Genomic DNA, 19,157 nt, shown 5'->3' on the forward strand with positions numbered 1-19,157 from the left:
ACACCAAAGGCCATTTCTAAGGACACCTCATCCAGAATGTTACTCATACTTAGACTTGACCTTACAAAGCACTTTTACTTTCTTTTTACAAGCAACACCCATCACTGAAGTTCTGTTCAAAGTTTATTTAGTTGAGCCACCTTGTCTAGCCTCCCTCTGAGCACTGTACACACTCTGACAGCATAACAGCTGTTAGTTTAAAAGTTTCATTGTACCAGATGACAACACGTCGCATTGCTTTTCTTGGTATTCTTGATAAGTCACTTTGGGCTAGGCTAGAGGAGATCTGAAAAACTGGACACACACACTGAAGATGGCTGGTGTTAAAATTAGAGTTTGCATATGGAATTCTAACACAAAGGGACTTTCTTTATCTGTATCTGATTATGTCACAAAAATATCTGTACATTTATCTTTGATGGACATTGAAAAATGACGCCTAATCTGCAAAAATTCAAAGCACAATACATGTCCATAATTAAATAATGTATTCATATTAGTTTACATCCCATTAGATAATATTTATTTGTAAAATGTATTGATATAAAGTTTGTAGCATCCAAAAAGGAGAGGAAGAGATATGGGCAAATTATTATTCAGCATACAATATCATCAAATACCATATCATATTAAAATATCATTTTTTTATAAAATTCATGAGAATATATGAAAATGTAATTTTGCAATATATCTCTTCAGTGATAAATGCAAAGAGCATACACTCCCCATTGATAAGCATGGGGTGCAACAAACAGCTTCTTCCTCGATACTGACTGGACAAGGCAGCAGACAGCTATAAAGTGTAGTATGTGGAGAAAAGTGATTTTTTTTTTTACTGCTTGCACCTCAGTGGGCTACAGCTTTATGCCTCATCATAAAGACATCTTTACAGCCATTCTGTATGTCCTCACAGGCATTTCATTACACACACACACACACTGAAGGTAAGGGGAATGTTAATTGCAGCGTGCAGGTGTTATTAGAGATGCTTTAACTCTATCATACATGTTAATGCACTTTTTTTTACATGATAATCAACAGAATTCAATTAGATCTAATGTGCTGCTTTACATTCATTTATTTAGCAACACTGCATTAAAGAGAGACGAAACATCTGGTAACTTGAGGTTTGTCGAAAGGTGTCAAAAGTGTGATGTAAGCAAATTAAAACAGTATTACACTCGGTTAGGTTCATTAGTGAGACCTGGTTACATCAGAGAATTACATGGAGGTAATCTATTTAAGATTTTCTGACTGTTTTTCCCGCTTAATTTAATTAGCAACATGACACCGAAGAGAGGAACATGAGTAGAATTACTGCTAAATTGCAAGTGAGGAAAAATAAGTTCACGTATGATAAAGTTAATCTATTTTTACTGCTCTGTAATGAAATAGGATCCTACACACAGACATGTAATCAGGAGAGACTTGTATTCACTGTCTTTGATTTTTTTTAAAGCATGAAACGAGGTGGAGGAAAGGTGTGGTTGTGAGGCAGTATGCAGTATCTTTGATGCTGTCAGAAGCGCAAATTTCTTACCGATTAGTGTCTTCACAGTGTCTGGAATTCAGCCCCATCTCCTACAAAATATGTTTACATACTGGAGGGAAGTGTCCGACATTCTTATATTGCATAAATACAGTATAGGGAGGAGCCTGAAGTGGATAATTGGGTGTATAGAGGACAAGACTGTGACACTAGAGAGTGGAATTCACATCCTGTGTCACACATGTTGTTAGGTTTGCAATACTAAAAATGGTTAAAGGGTTCACCATTAAGTAAAATATATTTTCTTTCAGAATGTTAACGATAAGGTTGATACCACTCTCATGTCTGTTCGTCACATAGACAGCCACAACCTGCAACTAGTTAGCTTAACTTTGCAATAAAGACTGGAAATGGGGAAACAGCTAACCTGGCTCTGTCTGAAGGTAACAAGATCTGCCTTAAACCTTAAAGGTGCTATATGTAAGTTTTTGCTATCACTTATTAGCCAACATTAAAGGCAACGATGACTGAAGTAAAGAGCCGTTAATGTTGGCTACGTAGCAACAGAAAAAACATACATTAGACTTACATGTGAAACTTTTGCTCACAGTTTTATTGGATTTAAATACACTGGAGGAATGTATTTCCTATGACTGTGAATGAGCTGAAGAAACAATGAAAACTTTTCATTGAGACAGCATGTATTGACTTTTAGAACAACAAAGCCAAAGCCAAGCTGTTATAAACTGTAAGTTTTGAAAATTTTGACAGCACAGGAATAAAGGGAAGTGTAACCCAGAGCACCTGCTGAGAGAGATGAAGAGGCAGGTCATAAGAGAAGGAAAGAGGAGTGAGAAAAGAGTATGAGGAGTGATAAGCAAGAGAGATGAAGTAGACAGAGAGCAGGAGGTGAAGGAGAAGGCAGAGAATTAGAGGTGATGGGGTTAAGACTGAAGAGGAGAGAAGAAAAGAAAAATGGCAAAGGCAAGAGAAGATGTAGAAGAGGAGCGGAGAGGAAAAGGAATAAAAAAGTGAGAGAGGGAAAATGGAATATGGAAACAGAGGAAAATAAAGAGAGGTGTGAGGAGATGAAAATTAGAGAGAGATAGGAGAAGAATCAGTAGGTGAAGAGGGAAGTATCAGGTCAAAGCGAAAGAAAGATATGAGAAAAAAGGCTACAATGGGTCTTTTTTTTCTCCCCTTGAGTAATATTTCTACTTCACTCCTAACAGACGCTCGTATCAGAATGATGTACAAGCTTTCTGAGCAGAAAAGGAGGATTTAACCTGTCATCAGAGACAATGGGAGGTGGCTGTCAAAGCTCGTCAGATCAACACATTCAAATTGCCTCTCCGTGATTTCCTATCATTATGACACAAAGCACGGCTGTTAACCGGCTGCGGCATTAAGAATGAAATCACACTCTCATTCATTATGTAACGGTATGTTTGAAGAGGCATCGCAGAGCTCGCAGGCGCTCGTCTCGTCTGGCTTTGTCTCCACTTGAAGCCCACATGACAACTTGACTTCCTGCTCTCAGTCTGTCACAATGCAGCCTGTCAGGGCAGTCGGTGCATCATTCAGACCGCCATTTCTTTTCTCTCTTCTGACCATTCTTCACTTTCCTCCATTACCCTCTCACATTCTCCTTTTTAATGTCTTCTTTCTTTCCTGAAATCCTGTCTTCATCCCTTATGCCTCCATCTCTTCAGTGTCTTCTCTGTACTTCCATCTCCTTGTGTTCTCAGTGGCTCATGAAGTTTTGTCACATTAATGCAACAGTTTCAAATCTGAATGGGTATTTAAAAGGACATTAGTTGTCTTAACAGCAATAAGTGAGTTAATAGCTAGTGTAAATGGCAACTTGAGAATAGCAGTTTTGCTGCTCCACTGCAGAAAATCACCACAGTCATGACTGGGGGTTGAATAGCAAGTGCTGAATGTGCTTACTGAATCTGAATACAAAATCTATTAGCTTTTTATCGAAAAATAGGAAAGTAGGTAGGGAAGCTTCAGAGTGCAAGATGGTAATAGCTAGCTGGCTTTCAACAAGCTGCTCATCCATTTGCTAGCACTATGCAACACAGAGAAAATGTTATTTCAGTATCAGCTCAGACTCTACCAAGTGAAACCTCACTGAATTGCTGTCTGGTTTAAAGCCCAGTTGCATTCAAGGGGGAAGCACTGAGCATCACGTTGGACAAGGGAGGAGAAGGCAACTTTTATCCTTTTTATGCTACATGCCAAAGAGAATAATAAGAATTTAGAATAATTCAGTTAAGGGGTGGAGCCAGGAGGACATAGACATTACATTATGCTTGTATTTAGTAACAATTGATTTAAAAGTAATTCTAATGCTCCATTTAATTTGAAACTGAAATTATTTTATTATACGGTTTCTCATGTTAGATATTGGAAATAGTGTGAAATATGACCGCAGCTCATAAACAGGCTCCTGTGCAAACCAGCTCTCGTTACCAAGGTGGTGTGCTGCAGATAAAATCGTTATTTTACATCACTACACCATCTGACAAAAGGAACCAGGTTAATGACAGCAGCTGTGCAGTGAGATCGGTCATATTGACATTTAAAATGGCTGATAACAGAGAAAGTTAGAGGCACAAAAGGTTGTTGAAATTAAATACACCCATAAAGCATTTACACAGTGCTGCAAATGTGTGGTAAATATACTGTAAAACATGAAAAACGTCAGCAAAACAAGGCTGAATTCTGTTAGAAATGTGGCTGCTGAAGGCATCCTGTGGACATCAGGGGTAAGAGTGTAATTCAAACTGTCCACTCATGGCTCTTAAGTTGTTATTACTGTGAAGACTCCCAGACCTGCTTGACGTCATATTACATTATAATCTCTTGGTAATGAAATTCTAATTTCTCAAACCTCTCCCTGCCATGTGGTGCTGCTGATGTGCACTGCTGGCTGGTGCAGCTTTCATACCTCACAGTGAGAAACGCTGTGTTAAAGCAACAACCACAGTCACTGTTCCTGCTTCAGACTACAACAAGCTGCTCAGTATAACAAATGAACACCTACAGCCTTCACCTCCTCCACACCCCCTCTGCACCCTCCTCCTCTTCCTCCTCCCTATAGAATAGACCTCCTTTCCTGGCAGTCCATTTTTTACTCCTGACTTTTCTGGGTCGTCTCTCCAGCTCAGAAGCTCACCAGAGACCTCTCTCCTCCTCTCCTTCTCCCCTCTTTCTCCTCCATTCTTTCTTCTCTATAACTAATGTATTTGACATCAGCTCCGTGCCTCTCTCTGCCTCATTTTTCACACTTTATATTATTATAGCCATATTCACAGCATTCATGTGGATAGAAATTGTTTCACTACATTTTTTTCATTAAAAACCTGCCAGCGTTATAAGATTAACTTTGACTTGGAAACCTGTTTTTTGTGTCTTCGCCTTGTCTCTCCTCACCTTCCTGTGCTCGACCTCCATGTGATTTCACAGCAGGAAGACAGAGAGGTAAAGTGATGACAGAAAGATGAGAATAAAAGGAGGGAGGAAAGGACTGAAGGAAGGAAAAAGAGGAGAGACACAAGAATATAATGGATAATGAGCAGGGATGGAAAAAGAGATCTACTGAACCATTTTAATTTTTCAATTCTCACTTTCTCCCTCCCTCCCCCTGTTCTTTCACCTCTATCACTCTTCCTTCCTATCCCTCCATCTCCATATCCTCCATGCACGCAACCCCTGGCTGATGTATGATTGATGCCTCTTGCTTCTTTCCATATCTATTCCAATTCTGCTTCTTTCCATTCCCTCCTGTCTTTTTCTTCATCTTCCTTTCTTTCTCTACTCCCTCCACATCTGCTCCACCATCCATCAGTCCCTACTCTGCTTACATTTGTCCCTCCATCCTCCCATCCTTGCTTCCCTTCGCTCTCTTTCTACTCTTGGATTCACTGAAGACTAATGTTCCAGTTCCTCCCACAATAAGTGAATCTCATTACATTAGCAGCTACTTCGATGTCATACTAGCTGATGCATGATCATACTTCACACACATATTTAGCTGAGACTCTCATTCATATCTTCCTCAACTAAAAAGTAAAGAGTTTCTGAGGCTTTGAAGAGAAAAATGGATTCTGCAGGAGTCTCATTACAGTAGACAGTACAGTCAGAAACAAATATAATGTAAATGGAAACCTATAATGTGTAATTCTACCTTTAACCTGAATGAAATCACAAAATCCTACATCTAATCTTCACCATAAACTGGAAATTTTATCCTAAATTAGCTGCTTAAGGAAGTGAGGGACTGAAGAAAAATCCTCACTTTGGAATATTTTCTCTTCTTGTGAGAACATTTGGTCCCTACAAGCAGAGAATTACAGCAGCACACAAAGAAATATAGGCTCAATTAGTCTCTCTGAGCAGCAGCAGAAGCAGCGCCTGTTCTGTATCTGTATTAGACATTTTTTTCTCCATCTGATTAATGGAAAGAGCAGAATGAACAAGAACAAGAAGGCTGAGAAGGAAAAAAATCCTCCCTAAAACACTTATCATTTTTTAAAAAACAGCTTTTACCAGTGTACCTTTGCTTTGCTGAGACAGTTTGTTCAGTACACAGTAGTTACCATCATCATGATGTATTTGTTATCATCAATATCATCAATGACAAAGACACATCTAGAATTAGATTATAGAAAATATCAGTAGCGTGCAGAAGTGTAAAGTATAGTTACTACAGTAAGTATATTACATCATTGTACATTAAGTCTGAGCAAGCCAGGAGTCACTAAACCACATAAATCATTGTGAACAACTCTTCAACAAGTACTTAAATTACTTATACAGATAAAGTATAGATTATTGCATCTGCAGTCAGTTTGAATTAGTCAGCACTCCCACTGGCTAGCTTTTCTTCAGCAACTTGCACACACTACATGCAATTCTCTCTCCCCACCACTGTACATACAGTCCCACAGTACTACTACAACCCTACAGTTTGGTCATACTGCTTATGGCAGCAGTTCTGTGAATCACAAGCTTTGGTGAATGGGACACTTAGCGGTGAAATGCATAGAGCTGAGGGAGGAAACAAGTCAGAATAAAATGCAGCAGCTGGTTGAATATCAGACACACTTCTGAAACTGGAAGACCTCTCGTTATAACTATCACCCTCATCCCTTTTCATGTAAAATACCGCAGTTGCCTGCAACAAGTGGACACTTGTTGTCTGGGAGTTGTCAAGAACCCTTCTGGGAAAACATCCCCAGAGGTGGAAGATGATAAGATTTGAAGGACAGTATACACTACATTACTGTAAACACTTTGACTTTAAGGGGATTTCTCCTTTATGAAGAGTGAGAACTGTTGATGTTGTATTGAGTCAGACAGATGATGGAGACAGACAGATCGATGAGCGGCCGAGTGTACATTTAATATTCATGTCTTACATTTACTCTGTAATTCAGGAGGATCACCTCAGCTGTCAGTCTGTCACCAAGAGCAGTGAAATCTGACACCTGAGCTGCTACATAACACATACATAGGAGTGTGTGTTTATGTGTGTGTTTGTGTGTGTGTCTGTTCTGTCTGCTGATCATCTGTGAGATGAATGAAAAAACAGCCAACTGAAATTCAGGTCAGGGAGAGAAGGATGTGAGGAGAAGTTGGGATTAATTTCATTCTACCAGAGAGACAGTGGCAGGAAAAAATAGCTAAACTCACCTCTCCTAACTTAGTTTAGTGGGTACTTGTATTTTAAAAAGGCTATACACTTTTACAGTTTAAATTCATTGCTATTATCTCAGCAAACGCAACGAAAAAGATTACTGAGCGTGAGCTACTTGGCAGTTTATTTACTGATCTACTGAAAATATTTTATAAGTTGTTCATATGATTCATTTTTCTTTCTTGGCAGCAGCCACAGACTAGTTCTGAGGGTACAATTCATCAAAAAAAAATTTACCCCAATGCCTACCATGCTTTTGCAGATTTACAGGATCTAGATCAGGCCATATTCATATTTCATCATCTCACCTGCCCCTGTAGCAACAGGTCCCCACCATTGCAGTCCTTTTTCGATTCATAACCACATAGTGGGAATGTGTAATGTCCAGGTCTTCAAAACCTATTCAAATCCAAAGTATATGTGCTAAACATATATAAACAACAGTGAGGGGCTGTTGCTGTCCAGACAGGTTCTACTTTCTATTTTTATTACTTGTCTTGATGTTTTACTACTGAGGGAACAGACCTTCCTTCCTGTCCTGCCAGTAAAAGTGCAGGAAGAGAGAAGAAAAATGAAACACAGGGAGCAAGAAGAGAGGAAAGAAAGAGACAGACATGAACAGGAAAAGCGATTAATTGGCAATTTAAGGTGGGAAGACAGAGTTAGCCTGCAAACAGGATTGTTAAACCACAGAGTGAGAAGTGGACCGAGAGAGTTAAAAGCCCGACAGAGAGACAATGAGACAAAAAGGGAGAGAGAGAGAGAATTAACCTGCAATCAGGCCTCTATTTAGCTGCAGTCAGCCACAATCAGCAGCCATATTAGCATTTAATTAGACTGAGAGCCACAAACCACGGCCTACCGCTCCGCTCTGATTACCTCACACACTGCTTTCATATCTGTGTGTGTGTGTGTGTGTGTGTCTGGAGACATACGTTTGAATTTGTGTGGGTACATGTGCACTTACAATCACAAATGGGTTGTATAAATGTGTGTGTACAGACATGGGAATACCTACAGGTGTGGTTTTTGTTAGTGAAAGCCTGAACAGTGCTCACACCAGCACATGAGTGTGTGAACTGTGTGTTTCAGTTCTGATACTGATTCCCACTTTCTGTGGACACGCCCAGAAGAACAAAATGGCATCGACAGGTTGAAATCCCAAGTGTATAAAAAGATTATTCACACTTTCATGCAGGTGATGTACTCAGCATGTCGCCCTCTATCAGACTGTTTTTGTTTTTTGGTTGGCATCAGTAAACACACACACTGGAAGCCAGTGACAGTGTGAATTAGCTTTGGCAAGGATTGTTATGTGCATGAGAGTCCATCTTGTGTGGTTTACCCTAAAATGCCTTAACATCACTGGGATCCAATTTTCTAGGATTTGTTAAGTTCTAAAATGCATTTTGTTGCTTTATGAACACTGACACTTTGTAATTATTTGCTTAGAGAAGCACAAACACAGATAAACTCAAATTACTGGCTCTTTAAGATGTCATGAATCTTACAAGGAAAATAGTAAAAACAAAATCAAGTGAAGTAATATCAAAATGAAGTTAAGTATATATGATGTCCCATTTAACAAGAGTCTACAGCCATGCTAGTAGCTCTGGTGGAGTTAAGCTAAATGATCACCAAAGTTATCTTATCTCCATCACTGACTTTATCTTAAACACATTGTTTGTAATTAAATAAGAGAGAGAAATAGAGATGGGCCTACTGCTGTTAATATTCACGACTGAGGCAATAAAATACAGGATGATGTGGGGTTGTACAGTAATTAAATTGTCTGAAGTGCAACTATAAAGCATTGAAATGAGCTTCTTGTAAAACATGAAAAATGTCAGGAAATCAACCTAGAACTATATTAGCAAATGTGGCCACTGGATATGCAACAGAGGTCCCCAGCTGGACGCAAACAGGGCAGGGTGCAGTTCATTTGTGGTTGGTGCTATAACACTCTCTCTCAACTTATATAAAACTGAGTGAAACTTAAAGATTGTGGAGCTGCTGACCTGGGGTTTAGGAGCACCCTAACCCTGAGGACACTAAGTCCACAATGTCTGAGGGGGATTAGCTTTAATGGCACAGGCAAGATACTGACTTTCATCAGCACAATTAAAACTGATTGTATTCCTGTGTGCAGCAGTGTTATCTGTGATCGTTACAGGGCCACACATGAGAGTGCAGGACACATGATCTGCTAACACATTTGGTCAATTGGTCAATTCTTCTGTCTGAAAAACAGATGACAATCACAATCATCTTCACTGTTTTCACTCAGATTCTTCTCTTTTTCAGCTTTGTGTCTCACTGAGAATGAGATTGCACAAAAGCAATTAGATGCCCACAATCATGAGCGTTGCTGAGAAGCAGCAGGTGTAAGAGGGGTACAAGATATTGCTAAAAATGAGCTGCCTTCTTAGAGGTTTGGCCAAATGGTTTAGTTAGACTGAGCCACTGCGACTCTTAAATTGAAAATTACTGTGATTTACTATGTAAATAATTACAACAGGTGGTTTCAACCAAGCAGACTATTTGGTCATGCACAAACTGTTCTGACAAGTTCTAACTGTGTGAAAAAGAAGTGTATTAGAAACTGCAGAACACACTGCAGCCATTGTCTGTCCTGGTTTTTTTTTTTTTTTTTTTTTTTACTTTATTATGAACATGTTGGTGATACAACAGAAGCATGTACATTTTTAGAATCCCAGTAAAGAATATTCTCAAAGATGAAGATAGTCTATACAACTCTGGTGGCCATGCTTGATTTTACATATGAGATGACCCTGGACAAAAATGGTTATTTGACCTCTACTGACCCCTGTGCAATGTGTTGCCTCTGAATTCCCGTAAATGTCCACTATAACAGTACTCATATGGTGGAATATCACCATAATGTTATATGCATCATATAAGATGAAATACTGCTCTCAAAGCTGCTAAAGCTACTCTGCTGAGTTTTGTCATAAACAACAAAAGTTATGTTTACATTCAGTGTGTTTACATTCAGTATGTTTACATCCAGAACAAATTGTGTGTAATCTGTCCAAAAAACAAGATGAATGCATTTCTTCCCTCATAAACCATTCACTAAAACTGAAACCTGCATTGTTTACAGCCGTCTTCTTTCCTGTCTGCCAGTGCACTGCTGTATATCTTGGCACATTACCACCACATGTAGATCAGTGGAACATTGTGCCTCAGTCACAGAAAAAATGCTCCATGGTGCTACCAAGGGTCCAAAGCTTCACAGATTACCATTTAAAACTAGAAGTTGAATAAGGGACCATCTATACGACATGCCCACAAATAATATAGTTGCCCACTTTGCCCCAGTTTGTAGTCCAGCCCTGGTGGCCATTTTGGATGCTCTCTTGTGCCAAGCCTATAAGCAAACCGTTTGTTCTACTAGCTTCTGTAACTGAGGCAGTTTATTTCAGAATTTATTTGCTGCTTTGTTTCGTGTGCACAGTCTGTTATGTTGTGGTCTCTGGCTGAAAGTTTCAACTCTACTGCACCATGTGGTCACACATGTGCCTGTAACCACACCCATCAGTGATGTCACAGTGTACTGACTCACCCTGCAGTACACTTCTACATCACTGCAACAAGATGAGAGGTTTAAAAAATCAGCTAATTCTTCACCTCTTGCCTCGCTGTGAGTCCAGGTTAGCGTTATTAGCAGTACCAGCCCCCAAGTTGTCTATACACTGTGCTAACTGCATTTTGGAGAGTTTTAAACAGGACATCTGTGACCTATTTAGCACTAACTTATGTTAAAACGCATTCTTATCAAAATTTGTTATTTTTCCAGAGGTACTTTTCTGTGTATACAGAATACATTTATCATTTACTTCCTGTTTGCATGAGAAAGGCAATCCAGCCCACTACAATTCGAGCAGACAAAACTGGACTACAGCAAAAGGAGATCAGAAGTAATGTAGCAATAATACCACTTCAGAGCAAAATACATTACATCATCTGATGTATTTGATTTGTGGAAATAGTTCATCCTACTGACAATCTCATCATAGATAAGCTGACATAACTGCACAGGTGTGCAAGGCTCGGTCTCACACACAAGATGCAGACTAATCTTGGTCTAATTTTACCATTGTTTTACTGATCGATAGATTGATAGCTCGATAGATCTATATGACCACACATTTGCATGAACACATGTACAATGGCATGCAACCACGTAGATTAGATATTGGATACACTCATACACACACACACACACACACTCACATACATTGGTGCATTTAATTACATGCAAACATTATCAGCTCAGCGGACATGTGCCATGCGACTTTGGCTTTTTTTTTTTGCCACAGTTTATCGGTCATATCTGTATCGTCAGTGTTAGCGACTAACATATATTTTCAGTTTCATCTTTCCATTGTCAACAGATGAATCATTTACTTCATAAATCTCAGAACTGAGAAATGATCACAGATTTCCAAACTCCAAGATGATATCTTCAGCTGTCTTGTTCTGTCCAGCCAACAGTCAAAATATCCATAGATATTCATTTTACTGAATAAAATAAAAAAATATAAAATAGAGAAAAGAAGCAAATCACTGCATTTCAGAGGCTGGAGCCAGAGAATCTTCCAGCCACTATCAAAACCACTGACAATTAATTTTCTGCAGGTTGATTCATCTGTTAATCAGCTTATAGTTATAGTGGATCAAACATCATATTATCAAATAAAAATGTAAATATTGGATATTGGAAAAATCAGCCATGATAAACCACATACACGTTTTTGAGGACATATGTGTGTTGTAAAGCAATTTACCTAATGAGTGTCCTCTGAGTCACAATAGATTTACATCATACGCTGCCTGACATGTAGATGGAAACATCAGAGAGGTGACAAATAACATGTGTCTTGGGTCCCATGTTTTATGTATGGCTCCCCAATCTTGTTGTGGTTGTGTGTGTGTGTGTGTGTGTCATTTCCACTCACCCCCATCATCCTCATCGAAGGAGTTCATGCAGGGGAAGTAGATGGCGAGGGCCTCAAAGGACGCCGACAGGCTGATGCGGCTCTGCGATCTCTCCATGTAGAGGCCCGCCGTCGGGCCCGGGTCGGCCGGCTTGGCCAAGCGCGGCTGGGCATTCTTCACGCGGAGTACGGCTCGCGGCGTCTTGGATAGCTGTCAGCTGCCCCCCACGGCAGATCCACCTCACCCCGAAAAGAAGAGTCAAGCAAGAACCCCAAGATGCTCACACCGACTGAAATCGGTGCATGAACTTACTCGCAGCAAGTGGCGGCAAGAAAGATTCTGATGTTGCTCTTTGTTTGTCAGATAAGATGCAAACTCCGGTGGTGCAAAATCATCCTAGAAATAAAAAATGTGAAGCAAGATATGTCTCTGTAGGTTGCACACTTTTGATCTATATTGTTGACACTGTTTCTTAGCTGAATATCTATCTATGGCTTTGTGTAGCAGAGTTATCTCTCTCTCTTCCAGTCATCTCTCCTCTAGTTTTTGGATTCTAGTTTTGTTCCGGCTCTCAGGCAGATGCTTGTGTACATCCTCCTCTTCATCCCTTTCTTGTCCTCAGAAGTCCAGGTGATTGTCTGATGGACTTGCTGATGTCTAGTGGTGAATCTCACCTGCGTCTTCACACTGATAAAACCTTATCTTGCTCTTCTTGTTTTTGAGGCAAAACTCCCTGAACTCTGCACTCTGCATGTCAATCTGACATCCTCCTCCTGTTTGTGCATTCACAGCTCGGATGCCTGGTCTTCTTCAGATCCTAGTGAGGGAAGGAAGATGGGAGGAGACGCTGGTGGTGGTGGTGAAGGTGATGTTGACGCCCAGCATGAAACGTGTTGCTTTCCGTCTAAATCAAAGCCTTTCGTCTCTGTCACACAGCATTGTCATTCCCTCGTGCTTTGACACAGCAAGAGCATTTCTGCCACTTAGAGAAACTGACTTTCACAAAACCCAGGAGACGCCAGCTGCAGGAGCTGCTGAAAATCTGCTTCGTTTCCAAGCCCAGATCGGCCAGGAGGGCATCAGTTGCAGCAACAATTGCAACTGAGGGCAATCTGTTGCTTCTTCTTTGCTTTGAACTGTATTTCAGATAATGCTCTGCTGGTTGGCGCTGTAAATGTTCTTAATGTTGTGTTGCTGTCAGCGAGGTTTGCTGTCTTCCTCTCTCCTCTGTCCTCTGCCGCCGTGCCGATGCTCCACTGACTGTCTGCTCCTGAGACGGGAAAGGACAGAGAGAGAGCAAGAGATGATGAGAGAGAAAGAGAGAGAGAGAGAGGCTGTACTGTTTAACAGCTTGTGTCTGACTCGACTCATTCACTGGCGAGCTGCGTGGAGAGTGAGAGAGAGAGCGAGGGGGGGAAAGGGAGGGGAAGGAGAGAGAGAGAGAGGGAGGAGGGAGGACAGAGGGGATGGAGAGCAGACTGTTGCTGGCAGCCCGACCAATCAAAACATGGATGAGGGAATATGGGTGTGGCTTAGGGGCAGTGGAGACGATGCAGAGCAGGACAAGTTTACAATGTCTCTCTCCCTCTGTCTCTCTCTCTCTCTCTTTTTCTCTCCACCTCCTTGTGTCTCTCGGTATCAGTGACCACCAACCTTCTCCAAGCAAAGATCATGAATTATAACCTAAAGAGAGAGATGTGTTCAATGCTGAACAATGGCTCTCTCAAAATCTTTCTTGATGCAGAATATCTGACAGCAAATATGATTATTGTTGTATTTTGTCAAGAGGAAACTAGGGCATAATATGAAATGAAACATCCTAAACTCCATCCTAACACCAGCCCTAAAGACACAACTTCAAATGTGAACAACTGCAATACAAGAGAAAAGGATACTTTAACAACAATATTTCTCTTGGAGTTAGTATGCTCACACCATGCCATGAGCAACCATGAGCATTCAAGCATTCAACTGGCAAAACAAGAGGCTGCTTTTACAGTGAAGCACTCACAGGAAACGCAGTGTATTTGTCTCAGAGATTAGCACCAACAGCAACTGTTCATGAAACATGTGTCTACAAAACAACACAGTCATTTTTTGACAGTGGGTCAGTTTTAAATATTGCAAGGAGTAATGAAACAAGAAGGAGCCACAGAGTTATGGTTAGACAAAGAATTACCGGCAATAGGCTGCACACGTTCCAACTGCTTTTACTGCGTCCTGCTGGTGTGTGAAAAACTACTCATGCCATACGCAGTGTGAAATCCGATTGTGGTTATTTATGAGCGACTTCTTTATTAAAACAATGAGGGTTTGTTTGGCTGTGAGTTTGCAGTAGGATTAAATTGCACATTCTAATATTCCCAGTTACCAAGGGTGTAACAGGATCAACTGAAACTTCAAAGACTATTATTTAAAAGTTCACAACATAAAGACAACAGGAGATTTGTGTGATTTGGTTGCCTTTGGATATGCTTCATTTGTGGGGTAGAAGAAAAATACTCTGGGCATGGGGTCACTGTGGCCTGTCCCTCTGTGTGATATGTTAAACATATCTACTAAAAAAAAACTGAAAATGTCCACCTCCTTTTGTGTACACAACATTATAGTGGAGAGCAACAAATGGTGCTAACCTGCAGGGACAAATGCATTGCATTTCATATTGTTGCTTCACAACAGAAGCTTCTATGAGAAAGCAAAGCTTTTATTGTGAAAGAGGAGCTGCAGGAAGCGATATCACTTTGAATTCGCAATAAGTGAAGACAGTAAATACAGCTCCCAAATGGCTATAAGAGAGCACTCAATTCTGACTGGTGAAAATGAACTTTGCACTCGATTTGGAAAGATCCTGCAGCTTGATTGTTACTGACCAGCTGATCAGTGCTCTTCTGTAGAATACATTCCTCTTTTATCTTTCATCTCTGCTTGTATTTACGAGTCTCTGTCTGACTGTGTTCTTTTACCCTCATTTTATTCTTAACAGCCTTTTATTCCTCTGTCTTTCTCACCTCTTCTTTCCTTATTCTCTGCCTGTCTTCGTCCTTGCACTGTGTACTCTTCTCCTTCTGTTCCACTATTTCCTGCTTTCTGTGGAGCAGAGAAAAAGAAGCAGGGAGGAGATTGGCTGTGTAATCAACGGTGCTTCGCAGGGCTCCATTCATCTCTCTGCTTCCATAGATAGAAGCCATAGGGGACACACACACACACACAATCAAAACAAACAGACACACCGCATAGTTCAAGAAATACACGTGCACACATGCAGTCAAACACATGGTGAATCATGTTTTTGCACATGTAATCACACAACATATAAATGGAAACAATACACAAACAAAATGTGCACAAATACAGACACACACACTCACAGACATACAGACAAACACACACACACACACACAGAGGCAACAGTTGGCAGAAATGATCAAGTTGTTTTTGCATACAACAGCAGAGTTCATTCCACAATGTCAGCCAGACAAATGATTGGTCAGAGAACAGCAGGGCACTAATACATCACAGTACATTTATGAAAATGTCAGAACTGGCAACTCTAATCTTTTCATCTTCGTCTTCATGACCAGCTCCTGTAAACACACTGAGTATAGAAGAATACAAACTTTTTGGAGAATAAGCTCTTTGCTGAAAGTGAATTTTATGTTGTTAATTAATTTTGGAACGTCAGCATGGTGGAGATACTTTGTGGCTCCTGTCTAACTAAATGCTTAAAAACCACAGTTCTTCCTTACCACTTCTTTACTTCTTTACCTTTGGCCATTACTTTTACTATAATTTATTAATATTAGAAGTAATGTCTTTGTCTGCCTTTCAGTCCTTCCACTATCTGCCACCAGAAATAAAGTGTAAGTTGCTCTGGAAGAACAGTGTCCCCTCCTTGTCCTTAGCAGGTTTTCCTCTGTTCTGATCTGCAGCCTCACAACATTAAATGCTTCTTAACAATGGCTGGCAGTGTTAGAGCTAATTTTATTAACTATGTGCTAATGATTATTTCTACAGGTATGATCCTAAAACTTCCAGATGTGCAACAGTTACACTGGTTGGAGTCCCTGTATGTGAATCCAGTTATAAATAAAAATCAGTAAATGTGTAAGGAATAAATGAGCGGTAAATGACCGATAATATTTGATACCATTAACTGAATTATATATCCTCCCTAACCAGTCTCTAGAACAGGAACAGGCCCACTTACTTACTGTGAATTCTTCAAATAATCACCAGCTCTAACACCAGCTTGCTTACATGTTTACAATCTTGGATCTGTGTGTTGGTAGTGGAGAAAAGTCAGGGGATCACAGGTTTTGTCATCTAGGAATCATGAATGTCTCTGGACAAAACGGTGTGCCAATCCATTAACTGAATATTGAGATACTTGCCAAATTCAAAAGGTTACAACCTCTGGGAAGCTTGAATGTCTGTACAAACGTTTCATGGCCATTCATCGAGCAATTGTTGACATATTTCAGTCTGGAGCGAACATTGGACTGAGCAATGTACAAACACTGCCATACATAAAGCCTAAAACTGGTCCAGGAAGTGTATCAGGATTTACTTTGCACCGACGCCACTTTATTGATTTCACTATGTTTAGTTCTCCCAGAATCATAATTCATTTGTCTGCTTCCTCTGTCAAAGTCTTGTTGTTGATGAATTCTTTTAACTTTAAACTTTAAATTTAGATGGAAGCACAGAGGCTGTTTCCGTTGGTGACTCACTTGTTCTTACTGAGAGGCCACTTTATGTAAAAAGAGTCTCATCATACTTCCTTACCTCTGCTTGCTAAATATTACAACATTAATCCAGCTTTGTCTGTCTGATTTTCCTTTTTTGTTGTTGCTGTTTTCTTTTGCTTTTCACTTTGACGCACAACAAAACTTCACCACTGAGGTATCTTGCATCATTCACTAATGTACAGCTGTCCTCTCTGCACTCTCAACGTCAGCTGGTGTTCACTTTTCATACACTCTGCAAGAGACTCAGCAGCAAATGAATCCTGTAATTGATGATAAACAACCTTATCAACCCTGTGCAGATACATCATAATTTTTTTGTTGCTCTGGGACAGTAAGAAGTTTTACTGACTGGCCCTCTTACATCATGGATGTCATAATTCAAGACTCTGCTCACGTCTGTGTTACTTTCAGTCAGCAACCTGCCGATGTCTTATAAAAGGCTCTTTACACTACGATGCTTCCGTCCTTGTGCACTCTGCTGAGTGTACCGTGGCCAGTGAAGTGCACCGCCATCGTGTTGACAAGCGCTCGCCTGCTCGCTGTGAGCATGCTGTCCAAGCACGCCTTATCACAGGAGCATTGACCTTTTACTACAAGTACCTGCCTCAGCCTCTCTGTCTCCGCCTTTTTCATGTCACTGCCTGTCTCTCTGCAGTCCCTGCCTTTTTTCCTCCATCTGCTCTTCTGTCAGACCCTCTGTCTCTCTCTCTGCGTTACCATTTGTCTTTCTGCTGCTATCGTCAGCTGTCTTTAGTTGTCTGCTTGTGTCTCTTTACCAGTCTATTTGTCTGTCAGTCATTTTACTGTTTCCACGTATCTGTCGACCATCATCCTGGTCCATTTCTCTATTTGTCTCTTTGTTTCTTTGTCAGATTTTCATTCTTAAATGAATAAATTAAACTATTTAATATATATTTAACTATATTTTTTTGTTTTTTCTGATAGCATCCCATATCACAGCATTGATGCCTCAGAAACCTCTTAGTTCTTTGAACTATGTAGATTATATTTGAACATCATATATCACATTTAGCACAAGAGCCACAGTCTTTGAACAACAACCCACGTTAGCTTTCTTGCTAAAGTCTCTTTTCTAACTTAAAAACATGAACACATCTTGTCCTGCACTTAAGCTTGTTGAACAAGTCACCAAACAAACATTCACCGCGGAAAAGTGCGCAGCTTTCTGGCTAGTTAGCTAATTAGCTGCTCACCTGCAGCACATTAAAAAACACATACTCATACACACAAACACTTACCGCAAATGTAACTTTCTGTTTCCATGCTAATGCGCTCCCGTGTGTTCACACACTGATACAGAGTAGCTGACATTATTAGACCGTAGTAGTAGTCAAAGAAGATGTAGTTCTGCCGGTCAGTAGCATTGAGCTCTTAATTGACGTTCTCTGCTTCACCTGGATGCTTTGTGCTTCCGTTTCCCGCGGATGTTATGATGATTGTGATTGGTTGTCGCCCGGCTGTCGCTGCACGCGGAGATATTTTCATAAAGTTGAGCCTGTCGCAACTTTTTTTTAAACCAAACTTTATTTAAACTTTATTTATTTAAGCTATAATTTCATACAACAAACTAAACATACACTGGACAATACATATATACCAATATTAAAGAGGAAATAAATTACAGTAACTAAAATGAAGAAAAATTAAATAAACAAATAAACGGGAGTTTTGTACATCTATTTTTCTAACAGAAAAGGGCACGAGCATCAAAATGAAACTCTGAAACACATCATTAGAAACTGCCTGAATTAGCTGGCAATTTTTGGTTCCTGATTTTATTTCCATCCTCGCTGTCTAAGAGCAAATTGTTGTTGTGTTTCTGAGTTCCAGTTCCCAGACATCACCTGTCAATCTAATGATGTGATGTGACACCTTTGTCCTGTGGTTCTCTGTTGATGAAGTTTGAGTTATTGTAGGCGTATGTTCAGCCATGATGGCTCAACAGTTATTCCTCTGTTCCTCTTACAAAATCCCCGTTGCACCCTGTTATGTAAAGCACAACTTTTCCTGGAGCTGTACTAATACGTTACGGTACAACATCAGGAAACACATGATGGCAAAGTTCTAAGAACAGTAGGTCAAACCACTGCTCTCTTTTATTAACTAGGAGGCAGAGAGCAGCAAGACTGACATTTATTTTGATGGCAAATGTCACAGTATTCCTTCAGGTAAGTTGAGAGATCATGAAGGCAGATTTCACCATCCAGTAAACAGACTGCCATGCCTGAAG

At 40.2% G+C, this 19,157-nt stretch overlaps 1 protein-coding gene across 2 annotated transcripts in view; it reads right to left on the bottom strand.

Moving 5' to 3' along the window:
- The window catches only part of rims4 (regulating synaptic membrane exocytosis 4), a 51,278-nt gene extending 32,972 nt beyond the window's left edge, over positions 1–18,306 (bottom strand). The window contains exons 1-3 of one of the 2 annotated variants that reach the window (XM_018678232.2): positions 18,166–18,306; positions 15,167–15,245; positions 12,179–13,428 (exon numbers count right to left, since the gene is read on the bottom strand). In XM_018678232.2, the coding sequence (XP_018533748.1) occupies positions 12,179–12,275 (97 nt within the window). In that variant the 5' untranslated portion in view covers positions 12,276–13,428; positions 15,167–15,245; positions 18,166–18,306. Of the gene's footprint in view, positions 1–12,178; positions 13,565–15,166; positions 15,246–18,165 lie in introns of those variants that run through there. The other variant, XM_018678231.2, reaches the window with a different exon arrangement.
- Positions 18,307–19,157: the final 851 nt, after the last annotated feature.

Source organism: Lates calcarifer, linkage group LG12 (assembly GCF_001640805.2).
Source record: "Lates calcarifer isolate ASB-BC8 linkage group LG12, TLL_Latcal_v3, whole genome shotgun sequence".
Lineage (NCBI taxonomy): Eukaryota > Metazoa > Chordata > Actinopteri > Centropomidae > Lates > Lates calcarifer.